We start from the raw sequence: 27950 nt of genomic DNA on the forward strand, positions 1-27950 counted from the left end.
AAATAACATAAGGTAGAACAAAAACACACGCAATTTTTTGTTGTTGAATAACACGAAAGAAAGTAAGTATGCTAAATACAGGGTCAGTTCCAAAACCATATTTACAATGTGCAGGGATACTGGAGCGGTAGAGGTGGATCCCGGATTGCACCGATACGAGATACACATCCATTCCAGCATTTCCACGAAGGTTTATATAAAGTAGTTCACATTTTCAATGACGACAGACAAACTCTTTATGGTTTGTGTGTTTTATCTTTATTTTATAACATTCTTTACAAAATGCGTTGTGGCGTAAGAAAGTGAACAGTGGAGCCAGTGCCTGCAGATAGACAACCGTTCTACAGTAGTTTCATCTTCAGAGAGCTAGAGCTGGATGTGTTTGGTGCATTTACTCTGTATTTATGTCTTAATCTGAGTCTTACTACCGGGCACTAAAACATTTACAGCACACAATTATGTTAGGATATCACATAACAATATTATATCTCTCACCGAACAGTTTACACTTACATACCCATTTTTATTGAGTGAAGAATGTGTTGTGAATATGCTAAAACTCATACTGTGTTCAAAAGCAACTGGACACAAAAAGATGGAAAGCAAACCGTCTCCAAAGGGAGGGCCGAACTCAACAGTTACTCTGTGAGTGCAAGAGATTATATCACACCACAAAGGACTGATAACTTTAAAGGTCATATGCAGCTGTTTTTATCTCAACATCAAATCATTTCTGGGTAACAATTAAGTACCTCACTTGTGATTGTTTTCATTTAAAATGGTAAAAGAATTGCTTCTTAGCAAAGGGCAATTTCTCAAGCAAGAATTTTGCTGCGACTGTCTGGGAGTGGGGAGGAGGGGGAAACTGAAAATGAGCTGTTATTTTCAGAGACGTTTGGAACTCTTTTTTTCTCATTGGTCTATTATCTAATTTACCGCATGGGGATGTCACCATAGAAGGCCAAAACTCCATCCAACCAAAACAGGCAGAAATTTTAGGCAATCCTTTCAAACAGCTCTATGGCATTATCATCATTTTCACAATATTACAGTATTATTCCAACCTCATAGTGTGGAAATATATATATAAAACAGGAAATTCACGTTTTTGAATACACTGGGCCTTTAAAGATCACATACTAGTTTGCCTAATTTCAGTTTATGTGGCAAACAAGAAAGTATAGTGTAGAGAATCATTGTACCGTCTAAACCGCTGTGAAATATATTTTCCATAACCAAAAATATTGTATTTTCAGCCGTTTGTAGCTGAAAAAGAAAGTAAAAGACAAAAAAATGGGAAGCATAGAAATAGCACACATACAACAGATTAGATTAGCTTTCAATCAGAATGACAGATCTATAACGCACATTTCTATGTGAATTGTGTAGGGTCACCCAAAAAAGTTACATATTGCAGCTTTAATCATTTTCAGTTCCATTTCATTTGTCAGTGGCATCATTCGTGTTCTGTGCTTTGGTCTTAATAGCTTTGAATAGTCTGACTGTGAGTGTAAAAGCTTTAAAGAGCTTGTTCTCTATGGCTCATATAAACCCATACGTAAAATGTATGCACGCATGACTGTTAGTCACTCTGGTTAAAAGTGTCTGCTGAATGGCATACTTAAAAATAAACCATTGGCCAGAATGAAATGTGGTGCAGTTAGGTGATTCTACCACTAGGGGGAGGTCAGCTAAACAGAAGGAGGGCATGCTATTGATTCTACCATGCCAACATTTTTTACATTCTCTACCATCGGTGGATGGAGCTTCATCCTCCTGTCATATTTTGAATCTTGTCGTCTCATGTTACGATCTCATGGAATCCCAGACTTTTCTTCTCTCCAAAAGCTCAAGATCTTGGATTCTAATCCAGCAGGTTCGCAGCCTTTATTCAGTGATTTGATGCTGTGGATGAACAACTGTTGAATAGTAATTAGTCAAAGCCATGGTGTATTTATATGATCAAATCAGAGGTAGAGGGACTCCCATCAGAATCTGTGGCCCTTGGGTACTGGAATTGCTCAACCTAACTACTGTAAGCCATGAGGTCAGATGTCAGAGGTCAGCGGTTACATGAGCTTGACCAGGACAAGCATGAGGAGCAACACGATGCCGATGAGCAGGAAGTCTGTCTTCTGGAAGGTTCCTCAGGAAGGCTAGTGATGGATGGATGATTGGATGGATGCAGATTACATCTCAAGCTTGGCCCTCACTGAAGCTGTGGTGGTTGGTGGTTCAGCTACAGTGGTCTGAGAGGGAAAACAGGGGCCCAGTGAGAGACTGGTTCGCTTACGCAGACACACATATGATCACACACACACACACACACACACACACACACACACACACACACACACACACACACACACACACACACACACACACACACACACACACCACACACACACACACACACACACACGATCACACACACACGCACACACACACATACCACACACACACACACACACACACACACACACACATACCACACACACACACACACACACACACGATCACACACACACGCACACACACACACACACACACACACCACACACACACACACACATACCACACACACACACACACACACACACACATATATACAAATCAGATTCGCTTGGGTTAACATTGTCAGTAAGTTTATTTCAGCAGTGCACTGTAGTGTGTCAGTATAGCCAGGTGGCAGTAGGGGGCTGTAGGTTAAGAGTCACTGTGAGGGATGACAGACGTACAGGAGGGTGACACGTGTGCACACAACTTTAACGTACACTCCCCTACGTATTTGTTTGGACAGTGAGGCTAAAAGGTTTAATTTGGTTCTATACTCCAGCATTTTGAATTTGAGGTCAAAAGCTTTATCAGGTGACAGTACAGAATGTCCCCTTTTTATTTCAGGGTATCTGTTTACCGTTTAGAAATGAAAGCACTTCATGTATCTAGTCCCCCCGCATTTGAAGGTGTCATAAGTATTTGAACCCATATTTTAGCAGGTCAGTTGACTGAGAACACGTTCTCATTTACAGCAACGACCTGGGGAATAGTGACAGGGGAGAGGAGGGGGGATGAATGAGCCAATTGTAAACCGGGGATGATTAGGTGACTGTGATGGTACTGTATAAGGGCCAGATTGGGAATTCAGACAGGACACGGAGGTTAACTCCTCTACTCTTAGAATAGTGTATTCAATTTAGTCCAAAGTTTAGTGTTTGGTCCCATATTCCTGGCACGCAATGACCACATCATGCTTGTGACTCTACAAAGTCGTTGGATGCATTTGCAGTTTGTTTTAGTATTGTGTGTGTTTCGGATGATGGTGCGCTCAATGATCGGTAAATCATTTATTGTGTCATTTTGGAGTCCCTTGTATCGTAAATAACAATAGAATATGTTTCTGAACACTTCTACATTAACGTGCGGGTGCTACCACGGTTACGGATAATCACCAATGAATCGTGAACAATGGTGATTGAGAAAGTAACAGATGGGCAAAGATCATGCCGCCAAAACATGCTAGCCTCTCATTAGCGTTTTCTTTGGTGGGGTAGGATATTTATGCCCCTGTTACTTTAGCTTCACTGTGCAAATAAATATGTAGGGGAGTGTATACTGCATCTGGGAACAACAATCTTCTATTGCGACTCTCACACTGCAACTTTATAGTATTATAGTGTCTGATTGTATAAGTCATTAAAATAAATCATGCAGAATTATTAGACTCTACAAAACAGTATATCTGATCTTATCCTTCACTAATTCCTGCAAATTCAAAACCATTTGACAAAATATTAAGATAATCTCCATGTTTGCCACCCAATCCCCTCCCCTCCTCTCCCCTTTCATTGTCTGGCCCTCTTGAAGAGTGCATGGCCCTGTTGGGCTGTAGTGTGGCACCCCCCCCCCCCCCCCCTCGGCCCTCACATCAACAACACGATGATGTAGATGAGCAGCAGGCAGATGAGGATGAGGCTGAAGTTGACAAAGAGCTCCTGCATGTTCTGCCTGGCCTGGGGGGGCACGTCCACCGCCATGGAGGCTCTGCGGATGGCCGAGCGCATCGTGTGCTGCACCTTATCCATGCTGGGGCTGGCTGGGGCTTGGGGCGGGCTCTGTGGGGTTGGGCGCTAGGCAGTGAGGGGCGAGAGCGTACTCTAGGACAGGTGGACAGAGGGGTGGTGCAGAGGATGGAGAGTGGTGGCGGGGCGGTGACGGAGGGAGGTGAGAGAAGTGGTCCCAGGGCCCAGGGGTCTGGAGGAGCTGCGCTGGGGGGAGGGAGCAGCAGAGAAAGTGGAGTCAGTGAGCATGCAGAAAACAAAGACAGAGAAATACTGTTAACGGAGTCAGAATAACATTCTCAGTCACATTCAGTTTCATTAACAATTGGTTCAACTGGAGGGCAAGATACCCCACCCATCCCCTTCATGCCCAACAGTACGTCTGACCCTGTAAACAACACATTTCACTGCAGCTATCCAGTGTATGTTACAATACAACATCATTTTTTAATCTATATAATCAAACGTCACTCACTTTGGGGCCCCATAACCTCAGGCCTTATAATCAATCACAGATCTCCTATCCCCACTGAGTCTGCTCTCTAGTGTCACGTGTTTGTACTGCTCTGCCCTCCTCTCAAGGTCAAAACAACAGAGAGGGGAGGATAATGGAATGATAATAAAATGGACTCCAACCTCCTGTCGTCTCCCATAATTCATTCCTCTCTATAAATGGCTGACTGGATTTGGCCGATCTTATCTGGGCTTATTCTGTGAAGGACGCACCGCAATGTTTTCTAAAAAGGAAACCGGTTTTGTACTTTTCTCTCAATGGGGTTCATAAGTTGTGAGTCGGAAGCTAGGTCTGAAGAGATGTTTGTACCCTGGATGGTGGCAGTTTGGTATTCATGGTGTATGTTACTTGTTTTTTTGTATATTTTGGTTAATTTTAATACTAGAATATTGTCAGGGTTCTTGAAGGATGCGATGCTTTAGCTCGATGATTTTATGTGGAATGTGTGTTTTCTATGTACTGTGACAGCTTTAGACATCATATAAATGAATAGCCCATTTCCCTGCTGGGTCTTTGACAACTCCAACATGGAAGTGAGTAGGTGCTGTACGTGGTGTGTCCTATTTGGCTCCACCGCATTCCCTCTGGCAGAATATGGAAGGAAAAACCTGCTGGAGATGACACGCCTTATCGGAACGCAGAACACTTCTAACTGGAGATGAAGCCATTCAAACCACCTCTAATCTCAGTGACGGTGAGGGTGCTGTTGGAGATATTACTGTGGCTAAAGCTGTCCTCCATTTTGTGTCGAGAATATACACACTGGATTGTGATCGTCAGAGCAGCCCTACTTCTCTCTAGTCCGTCCGCACAGGCCTTATCTCTTCTTCCAGACTCCTCTCTACCCTCAGGGGCTCCTCAGTGACAGGCATGCCCGGGAAAGGTGAGGATCTGTGGGTCACTCTCCCAGCTTTGCCCCTGGTCCCTGCTGGTTCCCTGCCTCTCTGAGTCAGACTACCCATGGCCTGCTCCAGAGTAGAGGGGAGGGAGATACAAGGCGAGGAGGCGGCCAGGCCCGCTGAAGACCTGCTGACAGCAGTTATCTGCCCGGCTCCAGCTATGTGCCAGCGGGTATTCTTAGGGCTGACCTTTGGCTATCTCAAAGAGGTGGAGTCCATTTCGACACTAGCCAAACCTAAACCCCTCTTTAAACATCCCTCTGACCTGACCTCGTGAACACCACCAGTGTGGAGGGAGGGGAAGTGCGCGTGCAAAGCATGGGTTGGGTGTAGGAGAGCGTGCGGATTTAATGGGTTAGGATGTAGAATCGGAGGAATCTCGCTAGAGTCCTGATAATGAGTCTGTGAGGATTGAGGGCCTTTCTTCTGTCCACTATAGCATCTAATACATCTCTGCTAAGAGATCATTATCTTTCTACATGTTTTGAGTCGTGTTGTTTTACGTTCCATTGTGGTTGAGAGGAACGCTAGGCTATACCCCGGTGTTCCAAGAAGATCACAGGAGTCCCCCCAGCCTAAAAGGAACTGGAGGGTTCTGGGTAAGAGGGGTTACTAGTGAATGACGTCGGAGCCCAGGCTGGCACAAACATACCTCCCTCACCCTGGTCACATGACACATGGGTTTGCTTAACGCGCCATGCCTTCAGTGATGAGTGGCAATCAAGCGGCATGTCAACACCAAATGCCCCCAAGCCTTCAACTCTGGAGTGGTCAGGAGTTGTTCTCCTCATGTCAGGACAAGGGGATATGATAAGTTCATTAATAATAGCCTCTCCCCTGGCACTACTAAACATGTCACCGTCTACTCATTCACTGCCCCCTGGATTCACCCACCCACCCTTACAAGGGCATTCTGAAGGGGAGGCCAAGGACACAGCAGGATGAAATGACAAACTAATAGAGGCTGTTATTGAAACCCTATGGGGAAGTTGTTTGGATTGTAAACCCAAACCCGCCATTCCTCTCCATGAAAGAGTCCACATGGAGCGACGGAGCCAGTGGGTGAAAAACAAAGCTGAACATGAAATCGAATCGAACCTAAGAAGGAAATCCTTCTGAAACCTGGCAGAAGCGTTCACAGGCCAATAATGTTCGTTTTAGTTTTTTTTTCTGCTCTCTTGGCGTAGTTCCTGTGAAAATGAGTCATCTGGAGGGAGAGGGAGGAAAGCTTTCAATGGGCTTGGCCCCCAGCACTGAACTTTCCATGATGGCATCACACAGCGATGCACAGGGAGCTGTGGGCATTGCTTTGGTTGTGTGGCCCAGGAGAGGGCATACGTGAAATGTTATACAGTCCCAATTACGGTACACATAGCAGTGTCAACAATGGTCAGTTGACAACCACAAAATGTCTGTTCTATTCAAACAAAATGTATCTTCATAACAGCCTCTTCCACCTGGTATTGAAATATAGGATTACAATGAATATGAGAAATGATGACCGGTAGATTCACTGCACTGAGGCAAGCTAGAGAGCCCCATTTTCATGATAAACCCGTGTGATTTCCAGTTCTCTCCTCTAGTGTTGGTTGGTTGGTTGGCAGTAACCTTTCCCTGTCTACAGACTCCTTTGTATCCTGTCTGCTCATTTCAATCAATGCAAATTCCAGGCCTTTGCCAGATGCAAATGTGTGTGTTGTGGATAGGTCACAGCTAGCCTCTGATGTGTGTGTGTGTGTGTGTGTGTGTGTGTGTGTGTGTGTGTGTGTGTGTGTGTGTGTGTGTGTGTGTGTGTGTGTGTGTGTGTGTGTGTGTGTGTGTGTGTGTGTGTGTGTGTGTGTGTGTGTGTGTGTGCACGCTGCTCTGTTTGTTTAGACAGTAGGACAGTTAAATTCAGTACTACTCCATCCTAAACGTCAGGATACCTTTGTCTCAGGATATAGCCTTCATGACACACTATTGCGTATTGCAAGATCAATCAATGCTTGAGAGACAAATACAGTTGCTAAAATATCCTGTGAGTCTTATCCGTTTGAACTATTAGTGCTTGACCTTGTGAATAAATTATACTTAGGGAATTCTTTGGAGCCCCGCAGAAATGCATTGTTATTAGTTTCAAGGTAACGTCGATATCATCGTATAGCTGGAACAATATTACAATATTGCTTTCTTTACAGCACTTAAGTTGTCATTCTCGTCAGGCCTGTGCACTTACCTGCTCCAGTGGAGGTGATGGATAGATGGATGGATAGATGTTGATCTGGAGGTCACAGACCGTCTGGTGAGGAGGCTGGGAGAAAGGCTGTGGATTCAGCAGCAGCAGGCGAGGAGGTTCTCTGGCAGCACTCTACACTATGTCACCTTGTTTATGGGAGGAAAAGCAGATGGGCGGAGAGTAGAGAAGAGAGAGGGGGAGAGAGGGAAGGGAGAGAGGAATGTAGCTGCCTGGGGGAGTGGCATCGCTGCTATGTGGTCTGTTTATCCTTCCATTTTGGAAGAGGAGGGCACGGATGGGCAGAGCGGGCAAGCGGCCTCCCCTCTCTCACCTGGCTAGTACCACACGTTCTGAACAGGGTCTCTCTTCCCCTCTGCTGGAGGACCTAAACCATCTGAACCCTGAGGAGTTTGACCTGTGTGTCTTCACTGTCTCTATCAGGTCATACTTAGTCATTCTGAAATGGCAAACACAGGCTGATTGTCAGTCATGAAAGTGATGCGCAGCCACAGCTGAAAAAGCACAATGTTGTGGTTACTGTGCTTCTTTTCTCTCTCAGGAGAGTTTCCGAGAATGAATCAATCCTCAGCCACGTCGCTTACTTCTTTCTTATTGAGAGTTTGTTCCCTTTCAGCTTTTCTGGCTTCCGTTGTGTGTGTGCTTCCTAACCCGCATAGACTCTGTTTGTTTGGACTGTCTATTGCCGTTGCATGCAGTCAGTCCTCTCTGTGTTCCTGACTGTATCAGAGGAAACACAGTGGTCATCAATCTCTCCAGAGGCTCTGAATCTGAAAATCTTTCCTGCACAGTTTTCAGCCCCAAAACAGAAACAAATCCTGCCTTTTCGGCCCTCCGCTCTTCCTTAAAAGGAGCGTTTAGCTGGGTCTTGACTCGATCAAAACAAGCTCAGAATAGTGCATTTTTTATATGGCCGTTGTTTTGAAGAAGGAGGAAGGACGACGGGGGGCGAACGAAGTTGGGACGACATGCTTTGTCCCTTTTTTCTCTGGCTGGGTGGTACTGTTCTTGGAACACCTGGCACCCCCTCCTGCGGTGGCACAGGTATGCCCAACTAACCTCCAGACGAGCTTCAATGCCATACAACTCTCCTTCCGGGGCCTCCAACTGCTCTTAAATGCACGTAAAACTAAATGCATGCTCTTCAACCATTCGCTGCCTGCACCTGCCCGCCCGTCCAGCATTACTACTCTGGACGGTTCTGACTTAGAATATGTGGACAACTACAAATACCTAGGTGTCTGGTTAGACTGTAAACTCTCCTTCCAGACTCACATTAAACATCTCCAATCCAAAATTAAATCTAGAATCGGCTTCCTATTTCGCAACAAAGCATCATTCACTTATGCTGCCAAACATACCCTCGTAAAACTGACCATCCTACCGATCCTTGACTTCGGCGATGTCATTTACAAAATAGTCTCCAACACTCTACTCAACTAATTGGATGCAGTCTATCACAGTGCCATCCGTTTTGTCACCAAAGCCCCATATACTACCCACCACTGTGACCTGTACACTCTCGTTGGCTGGCCCTCGCGTCATACTTGCCTCCAAACTCACTGGCTCCAGGTCATCTACAAGACCCTGCTAGGTAAAGTAACTCTGTGTTGTTGTCGCACTGCTTTGCTTTATCTTGGCCAGGTCGCAGTTGCAAATGAGAACTCTCAACTAGCCTACCTGGTGAAATAAAAAAAATATATATAAATATGAGAGAGAGAGAGAGAGAGAGAGAGAGAGAGAGAGAGAGAGAGAGAGAGAGAGAGAGAGAGAGAGAGAGAGAGAGAGAGAGAGAGAGAGAGAGGATCCAACCAGCCACATCTATAATGGAAGCTGTTGATGTTGTTTAGCTAGTTCATTAAAGTCTAAGCACAGCATGGGTCTCTCGTTAACTGTGGCCTTCTGTAGGCTTTGGGGTTAGTTGGAAACCTGTGTTCAGTGCATATAGCAGCCATGCATATGCTTACACAGAGAGAGGCAGGTACTAAGAGCCAGGACGGGCCACGGTGAGCTGCAGCTGGCGTGTCCTTTGGCTGTATGTGTGTCAAGGCCATGCTCTATGCTTTAAGGGCCCGATTCCGACTTAGGAAATGACGCCTTTCCTAAGCACTTCTCAGTAGTTGGTATTCAGACTTCCCTTTATGAAGGTGCGTAACAGGCTTGGTAGAGGTTGGTCCCTTGCGCTCGCTGAAAAAATGTGGTGGAATTATGATGGAATTAAGTCAAAGTCAGAATATGGTGTATCTGCAGACACACCTTCATTTCTTAGATGTACACCCCGAATGTATACCCGTCGCAAGACCCACTGCTTATTAATAAAACCCTCTTAGGCCTCACTCCCCCCTATCTGATATATCTACTGCAGCTCTCATCCTCCACATACAACACCCGTTCTGCCAGTCACATTCTGTTAAAGGTCCCGAAAACACACACATCCCTGGGTCGCTCGTCTTTTCAGTTCGCTGCAGCTAGCGACTGGAATGTGCTGCAAAAAACACTCAAACTAGACCGTTTTATCTCCATCTCTTCATTCAAAGACTCAATCATGGACACTCTGACTGACAGTTGTAGCTGCTTCGTGTGATGTATTGTTGTCTCTACCTTCTTGCCCTTTGTGCTGTTGTCTGTGCCCAATAATGTTTGTGACATGTTTTGTGCTGCTGCCATGTTGTGTTGCTACCATGCTGTGTTTTCATGTGTTGCTGCCATGCTATGTTGTCGTCTTATGTCTCTCTTTATGTAGTGTTGTGGTGTCTCTCTTGTTGTGATGTGTGTTTTGTCCTATATTTTTATTTATATTTCCAGCCCCCGTCCCCCGCAGGAGGCTTCTTCTGGTTGGCCGTCATTGTAAATAAGAATTTGTTCTTAGCTGACTTGCCTAGTTAAATAAAGGTTAAATAAAACATTTAAAAATACAAATGTAAAGGTAAAGTCTAATGCATTTGCAATGCTCAGATCACGGCAGTCCCAATGTATCCCCACTAGGGTAGGAGAGGTGGAGGGGGAGGTGTGTGTCAGTGTGCAAGGCTGGGAGAGAGTGCTGAAAGCTGGGGTGTCTGCACTGGAGGGCCCTGGAAGGAGGGCGGCAGGGGCGATAACGTTCTAGGAATTGGCAGCAGATTAGCTGCGCTATGTGATAGAGTGGCGCTCGCCTCGCCACGGCAGTAGCCAGGGGATAGAGAGAGAGAGAGAGACTCAGAAAGAGGTAAAGAGAGAGAGAGACTCAGAAAGAGGTAAATAGGGAGAGAGAGAGAGAAAGGTGAGAGGAGCTAGAGAGAGAGAGAGAGAGAGAGATAGAATATGGCTTGTCTCTCTCCTCCATATTGCCCCACCATACTACAGTATAATGAGTCAGCCTGCCTGCTTGCCTGTCTGTCAGGTCTCCAGGGCCCTCCTAGACGACCTCCTCTCCAGCAGTGAGACAGAGAGATGGACAGAGCGAGCTACAGTTATTAGCCTGCTTGGCTCCCAGGTGTCATTTAGTCAGGCATCTCCACAAGAATTCATTGGGAACAAAGTTGTGTTGTTCCGAATGTGCCAGGTTCATTTTAATTGGTAACATAGATGCAGCTGAAACCAGGCCCAAAGCCAAATGCTGACCTCGACTGGTGGTGGAGAGAGTGGAGAGAGACAGGCTAGGCCGTTTCTGTTGGAAAATTAGAACATTTAACAAATTCTACTCAATTTAAATGGATGCAATTAAAGATTGTAGGGCTAAATCCAGGACTACAGTACATAATATGTAGGCCTAGTAGAAGTGTGAGAAAGCTAGTGAGAGATTTGGTAAATCTAGCTACTGAGATGTAATAGCAGTAGGTGCTAACAAGCTAGCAAGTCCACCTCAGGGCTAAATGGGTCATAGCCGTTACATGTAACTCAAGCCTCGCTATACTAACTAGCCAATAACACCTTTGACCAGTGGGCCTAATAGATTTACCTTCAGCAGCAAACAGACCGTTTGCTGCTGTAATCTGATCTGATCCTTTAAATTAACTGTCCAGTGAAAATCTCACTTTCAGAAGTTCATATTTTGTTAACTCATACCCAAATAATGTTGTTGACTCATCCTATACTCCTATTTGTCAAAGCATAAAATGGAAGAAAAACACCCCGCCTCAAACTTGCATCTCAAACAGACCGTTTCAAAAATGCTTGCTATTTCCTGATAGAGTATGATGTCATACTCCTGAGGAGGATGAGCTGGCCAATCAGCGGCCTAGAGGACGATGTGCTGGCCAATTAGCGGTCTAGAGGACGATGTGCTGACCAATCAGCGGTCTACTCGCGTTAATATTTTTAACGACTGGTATACGTCCACACCATTCCAACAAAGAAAAGCTGCTTTTTAACATACTTAATTGAAAACTTTTTAAAGGAAAACTATTTCACTCATATTGTAAGCAATTATAGGTCATATTTCAGAAAAATCGGGAAACACTGGACAGTTACTTTAAGTAATAAGCTCTGCCAGGAAGATAGTCTTTTGACAGGTTTAAAGACCACCTCCCAGTAAGAATGCTTTGAACTTGAAATACACTGGCGTATGTGTGACACATTATAAAAGATGATTCGGTTTCTGGTTCGTTAGTTTGGTGTGTGCATGCCTGTGTGTGGGTGTGTGTGTGCGTGTTTCCATCTTCCTGTGTGGTACAGATGAATAAACCCAGCTCCCCAGGCATCTAAATGAAACTGTCTTGTCGTTTGGCAGAGTTCAGCAGGCAGCAGCACAGTGTAATGTCTGGGTCTGTCTGGGAGCAGCTGTTGATGTTACTGCATTTCAACTGTAATTGGTTGAAATGACTGTGTGGAGGAAGAAAGCAACAATATGGTCATTAGGTGGAACACTGAAAAACCTGTTGCCGGACAACCGGAGATATACAGTATGCTCCTGCTCTAGGTCTAGTGACAACGTGAGGGAGCCTGATACTGGGTCTAGGGCCTGGTGCTGGGAGTAGGCATCCTCTGGTATTAAACCAATGAAGAAAGAGTGTGTGGTGCCGGGTTAGCAGGCATGCAGTGATAACATCACCCCTGCTGCGCCCATGGCCATGACCTCAGTTAGAGGGCGGTGGGTGTTGCTTTGTGTTGGGCTTTGCTATCAGCTGGTGGGGACAGCTATGCCCCAGATCAGCCATTCATCCCTAATGTTAAAGTAAATCCCCCCCAGCCCAAGAGCCTCCGACTGCATGGCGACAAACTAACTGCACCCCACCCACCTTCTCTTAACATACTCTCTCTCTCTCGCTCGCTCTGTCTTTCTCTTTCTATAAACTTGGCAGGCAAGTGGACAGCCTCTCTTTCACCATTAATTCCCAGAGAAAGGCCTCCAGCGTACAATGCCATTTCATTTTTAGCACATACTAATGCACAAACTTGACCGTCATTTTCATGATTTTTTCATGCTGACTTCCGCTCCCTGGGTGGTGTTCCTGCTCCCTGAAGGCTGTAGTGGCAGTTTGGTGCTCTGCGTTCCCAGAGACACACTGAGTGTCCTCTACACAGGCGACACCTCCTCAGTTTGTCATGCTCGCTATTTAGGTTGGGTTTAGACCAGCCTAAAACAAAAGAGAGTCGGAGCTTCCCTCCGTTTCCTCTGCAGAAAAACACATAAACCATCATGTGTGGTGATAGTGTGATGAGAGGGCCGAAGCCAGCAGTGGGATCCAGAATTCAGGCCAGTCCCTGTGGGCCCCACTGGCCTATCCTGTCTTACCCTGGCCTGTCCTGTCTTACCCTGGCCTGTCCTGGCTTACCCTGGCCTGTCCTGGCTTACCCTGGCCTGTCCTGGCTTACCCTGGCCTGTCCTGTCTTACCCTGGCCTGTCCTGTCTTACCCTGGCCTGTCCTGTCTTACCCTGGCCTGTCCTGTCTTACCCTGGCCTGTCCTGGCTTGGCCTCCTCATACAGTGTTGTGGGAACTCCCCATGTTTCCCTCCAGCTTGTTTGTTGTCAGTACAGCAGTGTCCCTACCTTTTTATTGGGGCCCTTTTGTAATATCTCCTATCTGCTGAGTTCTGAGAGCCCATGTGTACTAGCTTATCTTACCAGGATACAGTGGACACGTCTCTGCTTGTTTCTGCCCGCTGCTGTGGCCACAGTCACACAATGGTTTGTTAAAAATAGGCTAAGCTATGTGAAGTGGATCTGGAGTCCGGGACGGATGGATGTCTGCCAGTGGAGGCTGCTCAGGGGAGGACGGCTCATAATAATGTCTGGAACGGAGCGAATGGAATGGCATCAAACCATGTGTTTGATGTATTTGATACCATTCCACTGATTTCCCCTCCAGCCATTACCACGAGCCCGTCCTCCCCAATAAAGGTGCCACCAATCTCCTGTGATGTCTTCCTACCCTGGTTCCTATCAGGGCGTGGGGGGGGGGCAAAGCCTCACAGGAGGGGGTCCTTTTACCAGGGCTAGAGAGACCGAGAGAAGAGCTGTGCAGCTGATATCTAGGGCATTAATAGGAGAGGTATTTTTAACCTGGTGGCAGGCAGGGCAACGCAAAGTCCGACTGTCACTGGAGAAGAAAAAAAATGAACAGACAATAACCGAAGGGTTACACGCATCAGATAAGCAGAACGCAGTATGTGGTAATGGCTCGTGTCCAGGATCCATATGATTGGTGTGCATTGTTTGTGCACATAGCGCCATAGCACCACCATACCACCCGTGACTAAGCCTGAAGTCTGTTGTAGACACACTGTCCAGTCCACCATATTAGAATACCTATGGGATTCTTCAGGGTTTCAGATATGGTTTGAGAGTATAGAAATAAAGACGTAGATGTTGCAACCTCCTAACCTTCAATCTTATGGAGACTGAGACCAGATTATAATAGTAAGGGATGTGTTCAGTAACTGAATTTGTCCAATAGGAACACCCATTTTCATCTTTCCGATTCAAATGATTTTCTATTTCATGCCTACTGAACGTGATATGTCTGTCTCTGCCCTGTGCCCCTCTGCCCTGTGCCCCTGTGCCCCTGTGCCCCTGTGCCCTGTGCCCCTGCAGTAGTAGATAGTGAGGACATACCTGACCCATATTGTGATCCCTGGGACAGCTTCTTACCAGGGGCCCTGCAGCAGCCCAGCCATCTGGCACAGAGACCTTGTTATGCTCTAGGAGATTAGTCACTCACTGATGCGATGTTGAAGAGACGCCCGCCCAAACGGCCCGTCCGTGACACCCTACTCACACTCCTGTATAGAGGAGGGCTATAAAGGATATACTGTTGGAATGTGTGAAGGCCCAGCGCTTGCAGATAAGCTGTGGCTCATGTCTTTGTATAGGGACTACATTTAGGTTATAAATGTGAAATGGCATTATGGTGTCTCTTAGTTAAATCTTTAGTTTGATTATAATGAAGATAATGACAACGATGACAAACGATGTGGATCTGCTTGTTGAGTAGATGTTAAGTGTGCTGACCGATGTGTGTGCTGACCGATGTGTGTGCTGACCGATGTGTGTGCTGACCGATGTGTGTGCTGACCGATGTGTGTGCTGACCGATGTGTGTGCTTCCTGTGCAGATGCTGGGCGGAGGCTCCCTTCCTGTGAACACGCTGGTGAAGATCAAAGAGGGCCTTCTGCGACAGAGAGAGCTGGAGATTGACAGGTCAGAAATGCACGGCAGAGGACAGGGGCGTTTAAAACCAGCAGAGGTGCAGTAGTGAGTCATTGGGCCAAGCAGGGGAATTCATTGAGGCTGGAGAGAAAAAAACACCAAAACAATTCTAGGAGAAACACATCTGAATCTTAGCATTATTATATTGGACCAAGGCTTCTGAGCAGCAAATGTACACAGTCGGACTGAGTCAGTATGTACCTCATTATACTCATTATATACTCTGTTCGTCACATTGGAAGGAAAGAACATTCCGTGAGTGTCCCTTCTGGTTGCTATTGCTCGGTGGACAGTTAGAGCACTGCAGTCTCTCAGTCTTTGACATCCTTTATTCATTTCTATGGGCCACACACTGTCACTGTCAACCCAGCCGAGGCATGTACACACACACTGTCAACCCAGCCGAGGCATGTACACACACACACACTGTCACTGTCAACCCAGCCGAGGCATGTACACACACACTGTCAACCCAGCCGAGGCATGTACACACACACACTGTCAGTGTCAACCCAGCCGAGGCATGTACACATACACACTGTCACTGTCAACCCAGCCAAGGCATGTACATACACACACACACACACACACACACACACACACACACACACACACACACACACACACTGTCACTGTCACTGTCAACCCAGCCGAGGCATGTACACATACACACTGTCACTGTCAACCCAGCCGAGGCATGTACACACACACACACACACACACACACACACACACACACACACACACACACACACACACACACACACACACACACACACACACACACACACACACACACACACACACACACACTGTCACTGTCAACCCAGCCGAGGCATGTACACATACACACTGTCACTGTCAACCCAGCCGAGGCATGTACACACACACACACACACACACACACACACACACACACACACACACACACACACACACACACACACACGCACACACACACACACACACACACGCACACACACACACACACACACTGTCACTGTCAACCCAGCCGAGGCATGTACACACACACCACACACACACACACACACACACACACACACACACACACACACACACACAGTCACTCTCAACCCAGCCGAGGCATGTATCACACACACACACACACACACACACACACACACACACACACACACACACACACACACACACACACACACACTGTCAACCCAGCTGAGTCATGTATACACACACACACACACACTGTCACTGTCAACCCAGCCAAGGCATGTACACACACACACACACTGTCACTGTCAACCCAGCCTAGGCATGTACACACACACACACTGTCACTGTCAACCCAGCCGAGGCATGTACACACACACACACACACACACACACACACACACACACACACACACACACACACACACACACACACACACACTGTCACTGTCAACCCAGCCGAGGCATGTACACACACACACACACACACACACACACACACACACACACACACACACACACACACACACACTGTCACTGTCAACCCAGCCGAGGCATGTATACACACACACACACACTGTCACTGTCAACCCAGCCAAGGCATGTACACACACACACACTGTCACTGTCAACCCAGCCGAGGCATGTACACACACACACACTGTCACTGTCAACCCAGCCGAGGCATGTACACACACACACACTGTCACTGTCAACCCAGCCGAGGCATGTACACACATACACACACTGTCACTGTCAACCCAGCCGAGGCATATACACACACACACACTGTCACTGTCAACCCAGCCGAGGCATGTACACACATACACACACTGTCACTGTCAACCCAGCCGAGGCATGTACACACACACTGTCAACCCAGCCGAGGCATGTACACACACACTGTCACTGTCAACCCAGCCGAGGCATGTACACACACACTGTCACTGTCAACCCAGCCGAGGCATGTACACACACACACACACACACACACACACACACACACACACACACACACACACACACACACACACACACACTGTCAACCCAGCCGAGGCATGTACACACACACACACACACACACACACACACACACACACACACACACACACACACACACACACACACACACACACTGTCAACCCAGCTGAGGCATGTATACACACACACACACACACACACACACACACACACGCACACGCACACACACTGTCACTGTCAACCCAGCCGAGGCATGTATACACACACACACACACACACACACACACACACACACACACACACACACACACACACACACACACACACACACACACACACACACACACACAGTCAACCCAGCTGAGTCATGTATACACACACACACACACACACACACACACTGTCACTGTCAACCCAGCCAAGGCATGTACATACACACACTGTCACTGTCAACCCAGCCAAGGCATGTACACACACACACACTGTCACTGTCAACCCAGCCGAGGCATGTACACACACACACACTGTCACTGTCAACCCAGCCTAGGCATGTGCACACACACACACACTGTCACTGTCAACCCAGCTGAGGCATGTACACACACACACACACACTGTCACTGTCAACCCAGCCGAGGCATGTACACACACACACATACACACACTGTCACTGTCAACCCAGCCCGAGGCATGTACACACACACACACACTGTCACTGTCAACCCAGCCCGAGGCATGTACACACACACACACACACACACACACACACACACACACACACACACACACACACACACACACACACACACACACTGTCACTGTCAACCCAGCCTAGGCATGTACACACACACACACTGTCACTGTCAACCCAGCCTAGGCATGTACACACACACACACACTGTCACTGTCAACCCAGCCTAGGCATGTACACACACACACACACACTGTCACTGTCAACCCAGCCGAGGCATGTATACACACACACACACACACACTGTCACTGTCAACCCAGCCAAGGCATGTACACACACACACACTGTCACTGTCAACCCAGCCGAGGCATGTACACACACACACACTGTCACTGTCAACCCAGCCTAGGCATGTACACACACACACACTGTCACTGTCAACCCAGCCTAGGCATGTACACACACACACACTGTCACTGTCAACCCAGCCGAGGCATGTACACACACACACACATACACACACACACACACTGTCAACCCAGACGAGGAATGTACACACACACACACAAACACACACACACACACTGGCACTGGCAACCCAGCCGAGGCATGTATACACACACATACACACACACACACTGTCAACCCAGCCGAGGCATGTTCACACACACACACACACACACACACACACACACACACACACACACACACACACACACACACACTGTCACTGTCAACCCAGCCGAGGCATGTACACACACACACACTGTTACTGTCAACCCAGCCGAGGCATGTACACACACACACACTGTTACTGTCAACCCAGCCGAGGCATGTACACACACACACACTGTTACTGTCAACCCAGCCTAGGCATGTACACACACACACACTGTTACTGTCAACCCAGCCGAGGCATGCACACACACTTTTCAATGACCTTGAGCAGATGTCCGTGTCGCGGCATGTCGGCCACACGCGTCCGAGGTGTCCCCTTTCAGAGTGGCAGGCTGGCGCTGACAGGACAAGCTGGGCAGTGCCAGGGGAGGGGACAGCACAGGGTCACCCACACACACACCCACCCTGAGGTTACTGCAGGAAATGCAGGCAGAGAAACAGAGGAGACACACAGCACACACTACCCTGCCACATCGACACGTGAACTGGTATGACATTAAAGGCCGGACACGCTTTGAACTGGAGAGATCAATCTAGTACACTCAATATCCTGGCCAACTGGTGTTATTGTGAATACGACAACATGCTGTTAGATATGGGATGAACAGTTTCCTAACGTTATGTAACTTCATGAGTTGAGTTAGCAGCAGGCTGGTGTTAAGGTGAGGGCTTTCTCAATTGTGTGCCTCGTTATTGAATGTCTCCATCAATTGTGACTCAAATGAATGAGAAAACGGGCAAATTTCACCACCAGGTGGCAGTCGAAAGCAAACCTAATCACCAAGCGTGTAGTATTCCTATCTCGATCCGGTAGCATTTATCAACGCTCCCCTTTTTATTTTGCTGAAAGGCAGAAAATGTCAAAGCAAAGAGACACAGGTATTTAGGAGCTGATTATAAATGTGACTTTTTTTCAGGGCGGGGTTTAGGGGAGGAAAGTGTGCTTGCCTCGTCGGGATAGCATGTAGCCAGCTGGCCCACCCTTCACAAGAGAATTATTAGATTTAAGTGATTTACACTGAGTCAAGCTGCCTTATTATATACTATTATTATATATGGTCCTATATGCTCCACATTGATTGGCCTGGTGGCTGAGTTTTTCTGTATTACTGCCAGCCTGTCTAATATTCATAATGGAGAGAGCTGGCACTGTGTGTGACCATTGCATATTTGAATGTGTACCTCATTTTTTAATGTGTAAGTATTACCTGGATATCAGTATAGCTGCTTCTGCTATACATTGTGGTGTATTGCTGACATTCTATGTCGGATGTGTGTTTTCCAGACAGAAGCAGCAGATCCTACAGCTCCATGCTCGGATCAGGGAGAACGAGCTGAAAGCGCAACAGGTCCTCCAGAGCCAGAAGGGGCGCTGTGACGACCCCTATCTACTCAAAGCTAAGGTAATAAAGCCTCACCTATACATTAACAGCTCAACTGGCTGACTTAGTACAGTATACTGTTATACACAACTGGCCATGTGTTAACATTTTTAAGCTTTGTCTGAAGCCATTTGTTGACATATCTGGAACTCTTTAAAAGACTGACAACTCATGTCTATCCTCCTCTATTTTCCAGGAGTCTCCATATGACAGTCCAGTGGCTCAGTCACACCCCCAGCTCCATCTGCAGCTCCACCCCCAGCTCCAGCCCCACCCCCAGCCCCAGCTGCAGGTCCCAGACAGGATGAGCCCTCTGTGCTGTGACAACGGGGAGCTGGGCCGTAAGCTGGCCGCTGCAGAGCTGGAGGTCATCCACCTCAACGAGTTCCTCAAACAGAACACCCAGAAATACACAGAGGACATCAAGAAGCTGGAGGAGAAGGTGGGCAATGGGCATATTACACGGATCAGCCCTAACCCCAGCCTCAGCCACAACCCTAACCCTAGCTTCATGTCTACACACCGGATCAACCCTAACCCCAGCCTCAGCCACAACCCTAACCCTAGTTTCATGTCTATACCCCAGATCAACCCTAACCCCAGCCTCAACCACAACCCTAACCCTAGCTTCATGTCTACACCCCGGATCAGCCCTAACCCCAGCCTCAGCCACAACCCTAACCCTAGTTTCATGTCTACACCCCGGATCAGCCCTAACCCCAGCCTCAACCACAACCCTAACCCTAGCTTCATGTCTACACCCCGGATCAGCCCTAACCCCAGCCTCAGCCACAACCCTAACCCTAGCTTCATGTCTACACCCCGGATCAGCCCTAACCCCAGCCTCAACCACAACCCTAACCCTAGCTTCATGTCTACACCCCGGATCAGCCCTAACCCCAGCCTCAACCACAACCCTAACCCTAGCTTCATGTCTACACCCCGGATCAGCCCTAACCTCAGCCACAACCCTAACCCTAGTTTCATGTCTACACCCCGGATCAACCCTAACCCCAGCCCAACCCTAACCCTAACCCTAGTTTCATGTCTACACCCCGGATCAACCCTAACCCCAGCCCAACCCTAACCCTAGCTTCATGTCTACACCCCGGATCAACCCTAACCCCAGCCTCAACCACAACCCTAACCCTAGTTTCATATCTACACCCCGGATCAACCCTAACCTCAGCCACAACCCTAACCCTAGCTTCATGTCTACACCCCGGATCAGCCACAACCCTAACCCCAGCCTCAACCACAACCCTAACCCTAGCTTCATGTCTATACCCCAGATCAACCCTAATCCCAGCCTCAGCCACAACCCCAACCCTAACCCTAGCTTCATATCAATACCCCGGATCAAATAACACTGAAACATGCATGAGAGCACCAGCTGTTCTGGAAGACTGTGTGATCACGCTTTCCGCAGCCGATGTGAGTAAGACCTTTAGACAGGTCAACATTCACAAGGCCGCGGGGCCAGACGGATTACCAGGACGTGTACTGTGAGCATTCGCTGACCAACTAGCAAGTGTCTTCACTGACATTTTCAACCTCTCCCTGTCCAAGTCTGTAATACCAACATGTTTTAAGCAGACCACCATAGTGCCTGTGCCCAAGAACACTAAGGTAACCTGCCTAATGAATACCGACCCGTAGCACTCACGTCTGTAGCCATGAAGTGCTTTGAAAGGCTGGTCATGGCTCACATCACCACCATTATCCCAGAAACCCTAGACCCACTCCAATTTGCATACCGCCCCAACAGATCCACAGATGATGCAATCTCTATTGCACTCCACACTGCCCTTTCCCACTTGGACAAAAGGAACACCTATGTGAGAATGCTATTCATTGACTACAGCTCAGCGTACAACACCATAGTGCACTCAAAGCTCATCAATAAGCTAAGGACCCTGGGACTAAACACCTCCCTCTGCAACTGGATCCTGGACTTCCTGACGGGCCGCCCCCAGGTGGTAAGGGTAGGTAACAACACATCCGCCACGCTGATTCAACACAGGGGCCCCTCAGGGGTGCGTGCTCAGCCCCCTCCTGTACTCCCTGTTCACTAATGACTGCACGGCCAGGCACGACTCCAACACCATCATTATATTTGCCTATGACACAGCAGTGGTAGGCCTGATCACCAACAACAACGAGACAGCCTATAGAGAGGAGGTCAGAGACCTGGCCGTGTGGTGCCAGGACAACAACCTCTCCCTCAGCGTGATCAAGACAATGGAGATGATTGTGGACTACAAGAAAAAGAGGACTGAGCACGCCCCCATTCTCATCGACGGGGCTGCAGTGGAGCAGGTTGAGAGCTTCAAGTTCCTTGGTGTCCACATCACCAACAAACTAACATGGTCCAAGAACACTGTGTCAGTCATGAAGCGGGCATGACAAAACCTATTCCCCCTCAGGAGACTGAAAAGATTTGGCATGGGTCCTCACATCCTCAAAAGGTTCTACAGCTGCACCATCGAGAGCATCCTGACTGGTTGCATCACTGCCTGGTATGGCAACTGCTCGGCCTCCGACTGCAAGGCGCTATAGAGGGTAGTGCGTACGGTACAGTACATCACTGGGGCCAAGCTTCCTGCCATCCAGGACCTCTATACCAGGCGGTGTCAGAGGAAGGCCCTGAAAATTATCAAAGACTTCAGCCCCCCTAGTCATAGACTGTTCTCTCTGCTACCACGTGGCAAGCGGTACCGGAGCGCCAAGTCTAGGTCCAAGAGGCTTCTAAACAGCTTCCACCCCCAAGCCATAAGACTCCTGAACATCTAATCAAATGGCTACCCAGACTATTCACATTGCCCCCCTCCCCTTTCCACACCACTGTCACTCTCTGTTGTCATCTATGCCTAGTCACTTTAATTAACTCTACCTACATGTACATACTACCTCAACTAACCGGTGCCCCCGCACATCGACTCTGTACCGGCTCCCCCCCCCCCCCCCCTGTATATATTGTTATTTTTTACTGCTCCTCTTTAATTACTTGTTACTTTTATCTCTTATTCTTTATTTTTTGAAACTGCACTGTCGGTTAGGGGCTCGTAAGTAAGCATTTCACTGTAAGGTTGTATTCGGTGCATGTGACTAATACAATTTGATTTGATTTAACCCCAGCCTCAACCACAACCCTAACCCTAGCTTCATGTTTACACCCCGGATCAACCCTAACCCCAGCCTCATCCACAACCCTAACTCTAGCTTGATGTGTACACCCCTGGAACGCTTAACCTAGCCACAACCCTAACCCTAATGTATGTAATCAACCCTCTATCCTGCCCTCCAGATGAAGACGCGTGACCGCTACATCAACAGCCTGAAGAAGAAGTGTCAGAGGGAGAGTGAGCAGAACCAGGAGAAACAGCAGAGGATAGAGACCCTGGAGAAGTACCTGGCTGATCTGCCTTCCCTGGATGAAGTCCAGACCCAGGCCCAGCAGGTAGAGACCCTGTCCAGCCACAGGATCACCTCAGGGGGTCTCGTTTTCCTGGCATCTCCGCTAGAATCTTTGCTAGAATCTCTGCTATGCTTCTTAGTCATTTGATGGCCATGTTAGAAAATACCCCAAAAATGATGAGAAAGTACATAAGCTAGCCTGTATGGTCTTGATTTAGTTTTAGGGTTAAGATTTAGCTTAAAGGCCAGGTGAGGGTGAGGGTTAAAGGTTAAGGTTATTGGTTGAAATTGGATTTGTGGTCACTGGTCAGAAAGCTCCTTATGTCTGCCCCCTCTAGCATGGCCAGATAGTGAGCCCCAGCTAGCATCTCTGCTAGCTAGCGTCTCAGTGATAAGCTACAGTAACACCTGGTAATGGAGCGGAGGCGTCTCTTCATTACAGCTCTTTAATCCCATTAGACCTGATTAGATCAGCCATTTCAGGCTGCATTAATGGTAGTGCTAGAGGGGAAAGAGGAGGAGGCAGGGGAGTTCATACTGTCAATTAACAGCAAGTGTCTGTTAATAACCTCTGATCAACCTTAAGTTAATATGTCTCCTATTGTGTTTGCCCTGTCTATCTGAACTGTAATGATAATTAAATCATCGTCAACCTGCTTTGTGTAATTTTCTTCAAGACAATTAATGAGATTCAATTTGGTAATGGTAATCGTGTAATACACCATTTTACCACCAGAGGTCAATAAGAACCAGACAATTAAGTCAATGTAAATTTCATAGTGTGGGTTTGTGTGCACTAAACTGGTGTGTATGGTTTGGTGAGTCTTATCTAGTTGTGTTTGCCTGTTTGTGTGTGTACAGTCCTAATGTTATGTCCATGTGCTGTGTGTGTTTATCAGCTGGAGGAGGGTCAGGGGAAGGCCCAGGGCCTGCAGGACACAGTGGCTCGTCTGGAGAAAAACCTGGAGGAAGGCCGCACCGTGCTGCAGGAGAAAGAGGACCTGATTGAGACCCAGTGCAAGAGGGAGACGGAGCTGGTGGCTGCTGTGCAGAGGTATGGCCAAGGAATAGAAATACAATTGCAACATGTTTTTAATTGTCACAGTGCGATTCAAACAGAGCTGGTTAGCTGTGGTTGTGCTGATGGCAGACAGTGCCCTAACGTTGTCTCTCCCTGGTTCCCCCAGCCTGCAGGAGAAGGTGGAGCAGTGTCTTGAGGACGGGGTCCGGCTCCCCATGCTGGACCTAAAGCAGCTGGAGGTAGAGAACGCAAGACTACAGGAACAACAAGCCACCACCAGCAAGGTCAGACGCCGAATGCAGACACACACACACGCGCACACACACACACGGGGTCATTCAGAGTGCTGAGTCTTGACAGCTACCAGATGTTTACGATTCCGCTCTGGTCTTTTTCAGCTGATAGACAATCAGAAGAGCCAGATAGAAAAACTGACCCTTGAGCTGACGGTAAGCCCTATTATTAGACTGAATTTGGGTCAACAGTATGCTTCAATCAGGTGCAATTGTCGTCTAGTAGTTGTCATGTTGTGTGTCTGTCCTTGAGTGTGTCTGCGAGTGGGTGATGATAATGTTGTTTTGAAGAATATGACGATCAGTCATCACTGTCATCCGTGCATCGTACAGCATAGTGGGCGTTTCATGTGATGGCTGTCTTATTGTTCTGCTGCAGGCTGTAGAGCAGAGGCTGCAGAAGGAGCGATGTCTCTCCCAAGAGCTCCAGCAACAGCTGCAGGAGAAGGACGAGGACCTGGATGCGTTCTCCTACACCCTCCACCAGGTAACCAGACCCTCGCTGATGAGCCCCGCGCAGCCTCTCCTAAAACACTAACTCCAAATGTGTACACGTCGCAAAGTACAATTGTTCTCGGGAACAGCAAACAGTGAGCGGACATTTCTTTAGCCCCGTTTATACCCTCCGCTAACACGCGTCCTGGTCTTGTCCTGATCGTTTACTATAAGTTTACACTTATAAGATCTGATCAAAATCAGTTCACAGTGGGCCTTTTAAATCGTCTACTCCTGTCTAAGAATGTGGGCACAATCAGAATGAGGACAAGATCAGGACAAAGAACGCATGTTAGAACCAAGGGTAGATTGGAGTATCTCTCACACACACACACACATCCTGTCAGACAGTAGCTCTGTCCCAGGTTTAGCTGGTGATGGAGAGGTCCATTCACCCCCATTATGTTCCTCTAGTGACCCTTTTTGTCCTCAGATCTTTTCATAGCAGCCAAGTCATGAATAACCCAATATGGCCCCTCCAGCTCCCACCACTACCACACACACCCTATTAGAATTCATGGTGTCATTCTTCACCTCCCCCGCCCGTCTCAAGGTGAGGACGAGCCCGTCGCTGAAAGGTCTGAATTCATTCATGTGACAGCCGGGCGGGCAGAAGAGGGTGGGAACACATGTGTGTCTCCTGTACAGAGGAGAGAGGAGAGCACACATGTGTGTCTCCTGTACAGAGGAGAGCTAGAGAGCACACGTGGCTGGCGCCGCAGCATCATACATTATCCCACTGACAGGGACACAAGAGGCAATTATCAGCTGGAAGATTCCCCGGCTCGGCTCCCACAAAGCGAGGTCGCTGGTTTGGAGAGAGAGAGCGAGAGAGGGAGGGAGGGAGGGAGAGGAGGGTGGAGGGTGAGGGGATGGAGTGTTGCCTGGCTCTGACTACTCAAAGGGCTGTCGGCGCGGGGACGGTGAGATATGACAAGATGAGATGAGTCTGTGTGGTGTGTCTAGTATGGGTGGTTTTAACTCCACTGCTCTGTGGAGGCTGGGTCTTAAGCTGCACACTATGTCCCCAGCAGCGTGTAGAAAGAATGACAGGGGAGGAGGGAGATTTGACTCCAGGCATCAACAAGTGGTAAGCGCCTTTGGGTGTGAAACTGAGATGAAAGAGAGAGGTTTTTTTTGTGGTGAAACGGCCTCCATCTTGGAAGAGCAGGATCTTGGATAATCGGTCCTAAAATGACTTTGCACCTGCAACAACTTTCTGCCCCCTCTGTGGGTGTTTGTGTTACTATGACGCCTCATTATCCTGTTGAGGGATGGTGATTATTATTCCAAACTACATGGTGTTCTGTGAGACATTTGGAGAGACTCATTTTAAAGTGTCTATTTGAACTATTCTGTTTCAAAGCAGAACCAATGAGAGGCTGTGCAAGTGTTGATGATCCTCACAGGTTACAAAGGAGTGTAACACACACAAATGCACACACACACACACACACACACACACACACACACACACACACACACACACACACACACACACACACACACACACACACACACACTCAGCTTTAGACACCGCCTGCCAGCGGCAGTTCTCACTTCTTCAGCATTTCTCTCTCAAATTCACAGTTTCATCCAAAAATACAATCTCTGGAGCCTTAATGGACAAATCCATTTCTGTTTAGAAATAATAGCGCGGCTGTCATGTTATGATAAAAACAAAAACGTTTTTATCAAATCAAATTGTATTGGTCACAAACACATATTTAGCAGATGTTATTGCAGGTCCGTGAAATGCTTGTGTTCCTATTGTGAGCAACTAAACTCCCTTCTCTAGCTATTTACAATGTGTTGTTGTTAATGCATTGTGACAGTGACAGAGAACAACAATGACGCTTTTAAGCACAGCAAAGATTTTTGCCAATTTGTGTTTCAATTCAGCAACACTTTATCTACTTTGAACTGGCGCAAAATCCTATTTAATATTGGGGCGGATTTAATGGGTTTTACATTAATTTAATGAACACTCCAGAGCTCTGCTGCATTAGTGTCAGCGTTTAATAATAAACCCAGTGTGTGTGTGTGTTCTAAGTGTGTGTGTTCCACTGTGTGTGTGTATTCCTACAGAACCGAAGGCAGGTGGAGGAGGGCGTGGTGGTGCGACAGGGCAGCGGGGGCCAAGGGCCCGAGGCGGGGCCCTTACTTAAGGAGATGTCCCTGTGTTTGCTGGACCTCAAGGCCCTCTGTAGTATCCTCACCCAGAGGGCCCAGGGCAAGGAGCCTAACCTGGCACTGCTACTGGGCATCAAATGTAAGTACATATGTCTAGATCAAACCTCTCTGCATACACACACCTCCACCCACAAACTACTGCCGTATCCAAAATAGGCTTGGGCGGTATACCGTACGGTATACTGGGGTATTTGGATGTTGTTTCAATACATTCAATACCATTAAAACAATTTTTTCAATACATTTACAAATTTGTAGCTACTTTTTAAGCAAATAACTGTAGTCAACTTGTGCAATCCGTTAGGAGAAAAAGTAGATCACAATATTAATTTCACGTGTCACATTATTTTACATTATGAAGCTTAGCGTTGTTCCCGAGAACAGTTGAGCCAGTCATGTTTGTTTGTACAAGCACAATGGGAGAAAGCAGAAACAGGTGAGTCCAGCTGTGTATTGACAGGAGTCTTGTTTTCTATTGAAAGTCAAGTGTTTTTTTT

The 27950-nt window shown here is 47.6% G+C and overlaps 2 protein-coding genes across 5 annotated transcripts in view; one reads left to right on the forward strand and one right to left on the reverse strand.

The window, feature by feature from the left end:
* Positions 1–27950, forward strand: part of LOC129825073 (centrosomal protein of 85 kDa-like) — a 74277-nt gene that overhangs the window by 36578 nt on the left and 9749 nt on the right. For 2 of the 3 annotated variants that reach the window (XM_055884831.1, XM_055884830.1), the window contains exons 4-12: positions 15238–15323; positions 19938–20055; positions 20231–20476; positions 23342–23494; positions 24351–24505; positions 24639–24756; positions 24871–24921; positions 25145–25252; positions 27349–27532. In XM_055884831.1, the coding sequence (XP_055740806.1) occupies positions 15238–15323; positions 19938–20055; positions 20231–20476; positions 23342–23494; positions 24351–24505; positions 24639–24756; positions 24871–24921; positions 25145–25252; positions 27349–27532 (1219 nt within the window). The remainder of the gene's footprint in view (positions 1–15237; positions 15324–19937; positions 20056–20230; positions 20477–23341; positions 23495–24350; positions 24506–24638; positions 24757–24870; positions 24922–25144; positions 25253–27348; positions 27533–27950) is intronic. The other variant, XM_055884832.1, reaches the window with a different exon arrangement.
* LOC129825074 (cardiac phospholamban-like) lies at positions 503–7858 on the reverse strand. 2 transcript variants are annotated; one of them, XM_055884834.1, is made up of 3 exons: positions 7687–7858; positions 3925–4260; positions 503–2249 (listed from the first exon to the last, which is right to left on the reverse strand). In XM_055884834.1, exons 2-3 carry the CDS (start codon positions 4080–4082, stop codon positions 2240–2242), a joined length of 168 nt encoding a protein of 55 aa, XP_055740809.1. In that variant the 5' UTR covers positions 4083–4260; positions 7687–7858; the 3' UTR covers positions 503–2239. The 2 variants fall into 2 exon arrangements, with proteins under 2 accessions (XP_055740809.1, XP_055740808.1); XM_055884833.1 differs by having other exon boundaries at positions 3925–4265.

Source organism: Salvelinus fontinalis, chromosome 27 (genome assembly GCF_029448725.1).
Source record: "Salvelinus fontinalis isolate EN_2023a chromosome 27, ASM2944872v1, whole genome shotgun sequence".
In the NCBI taxonomy this organism is placed as follows: Eukaryota; Metazoa; Chordata; class Actinopteri; order Salmoniformes; family Salmonidae; genus Salvelinus; species Salvelinus fontinalis.

Coding starts and splice junctions, on each gene's coding strand:
- LOC129825074 (XM_055884834.1), bottom strand. CDS start 4,082: ATGGATAAGGTGCAGCACACGATGCGCTCGGCCATCCGCAGAGCCTCC.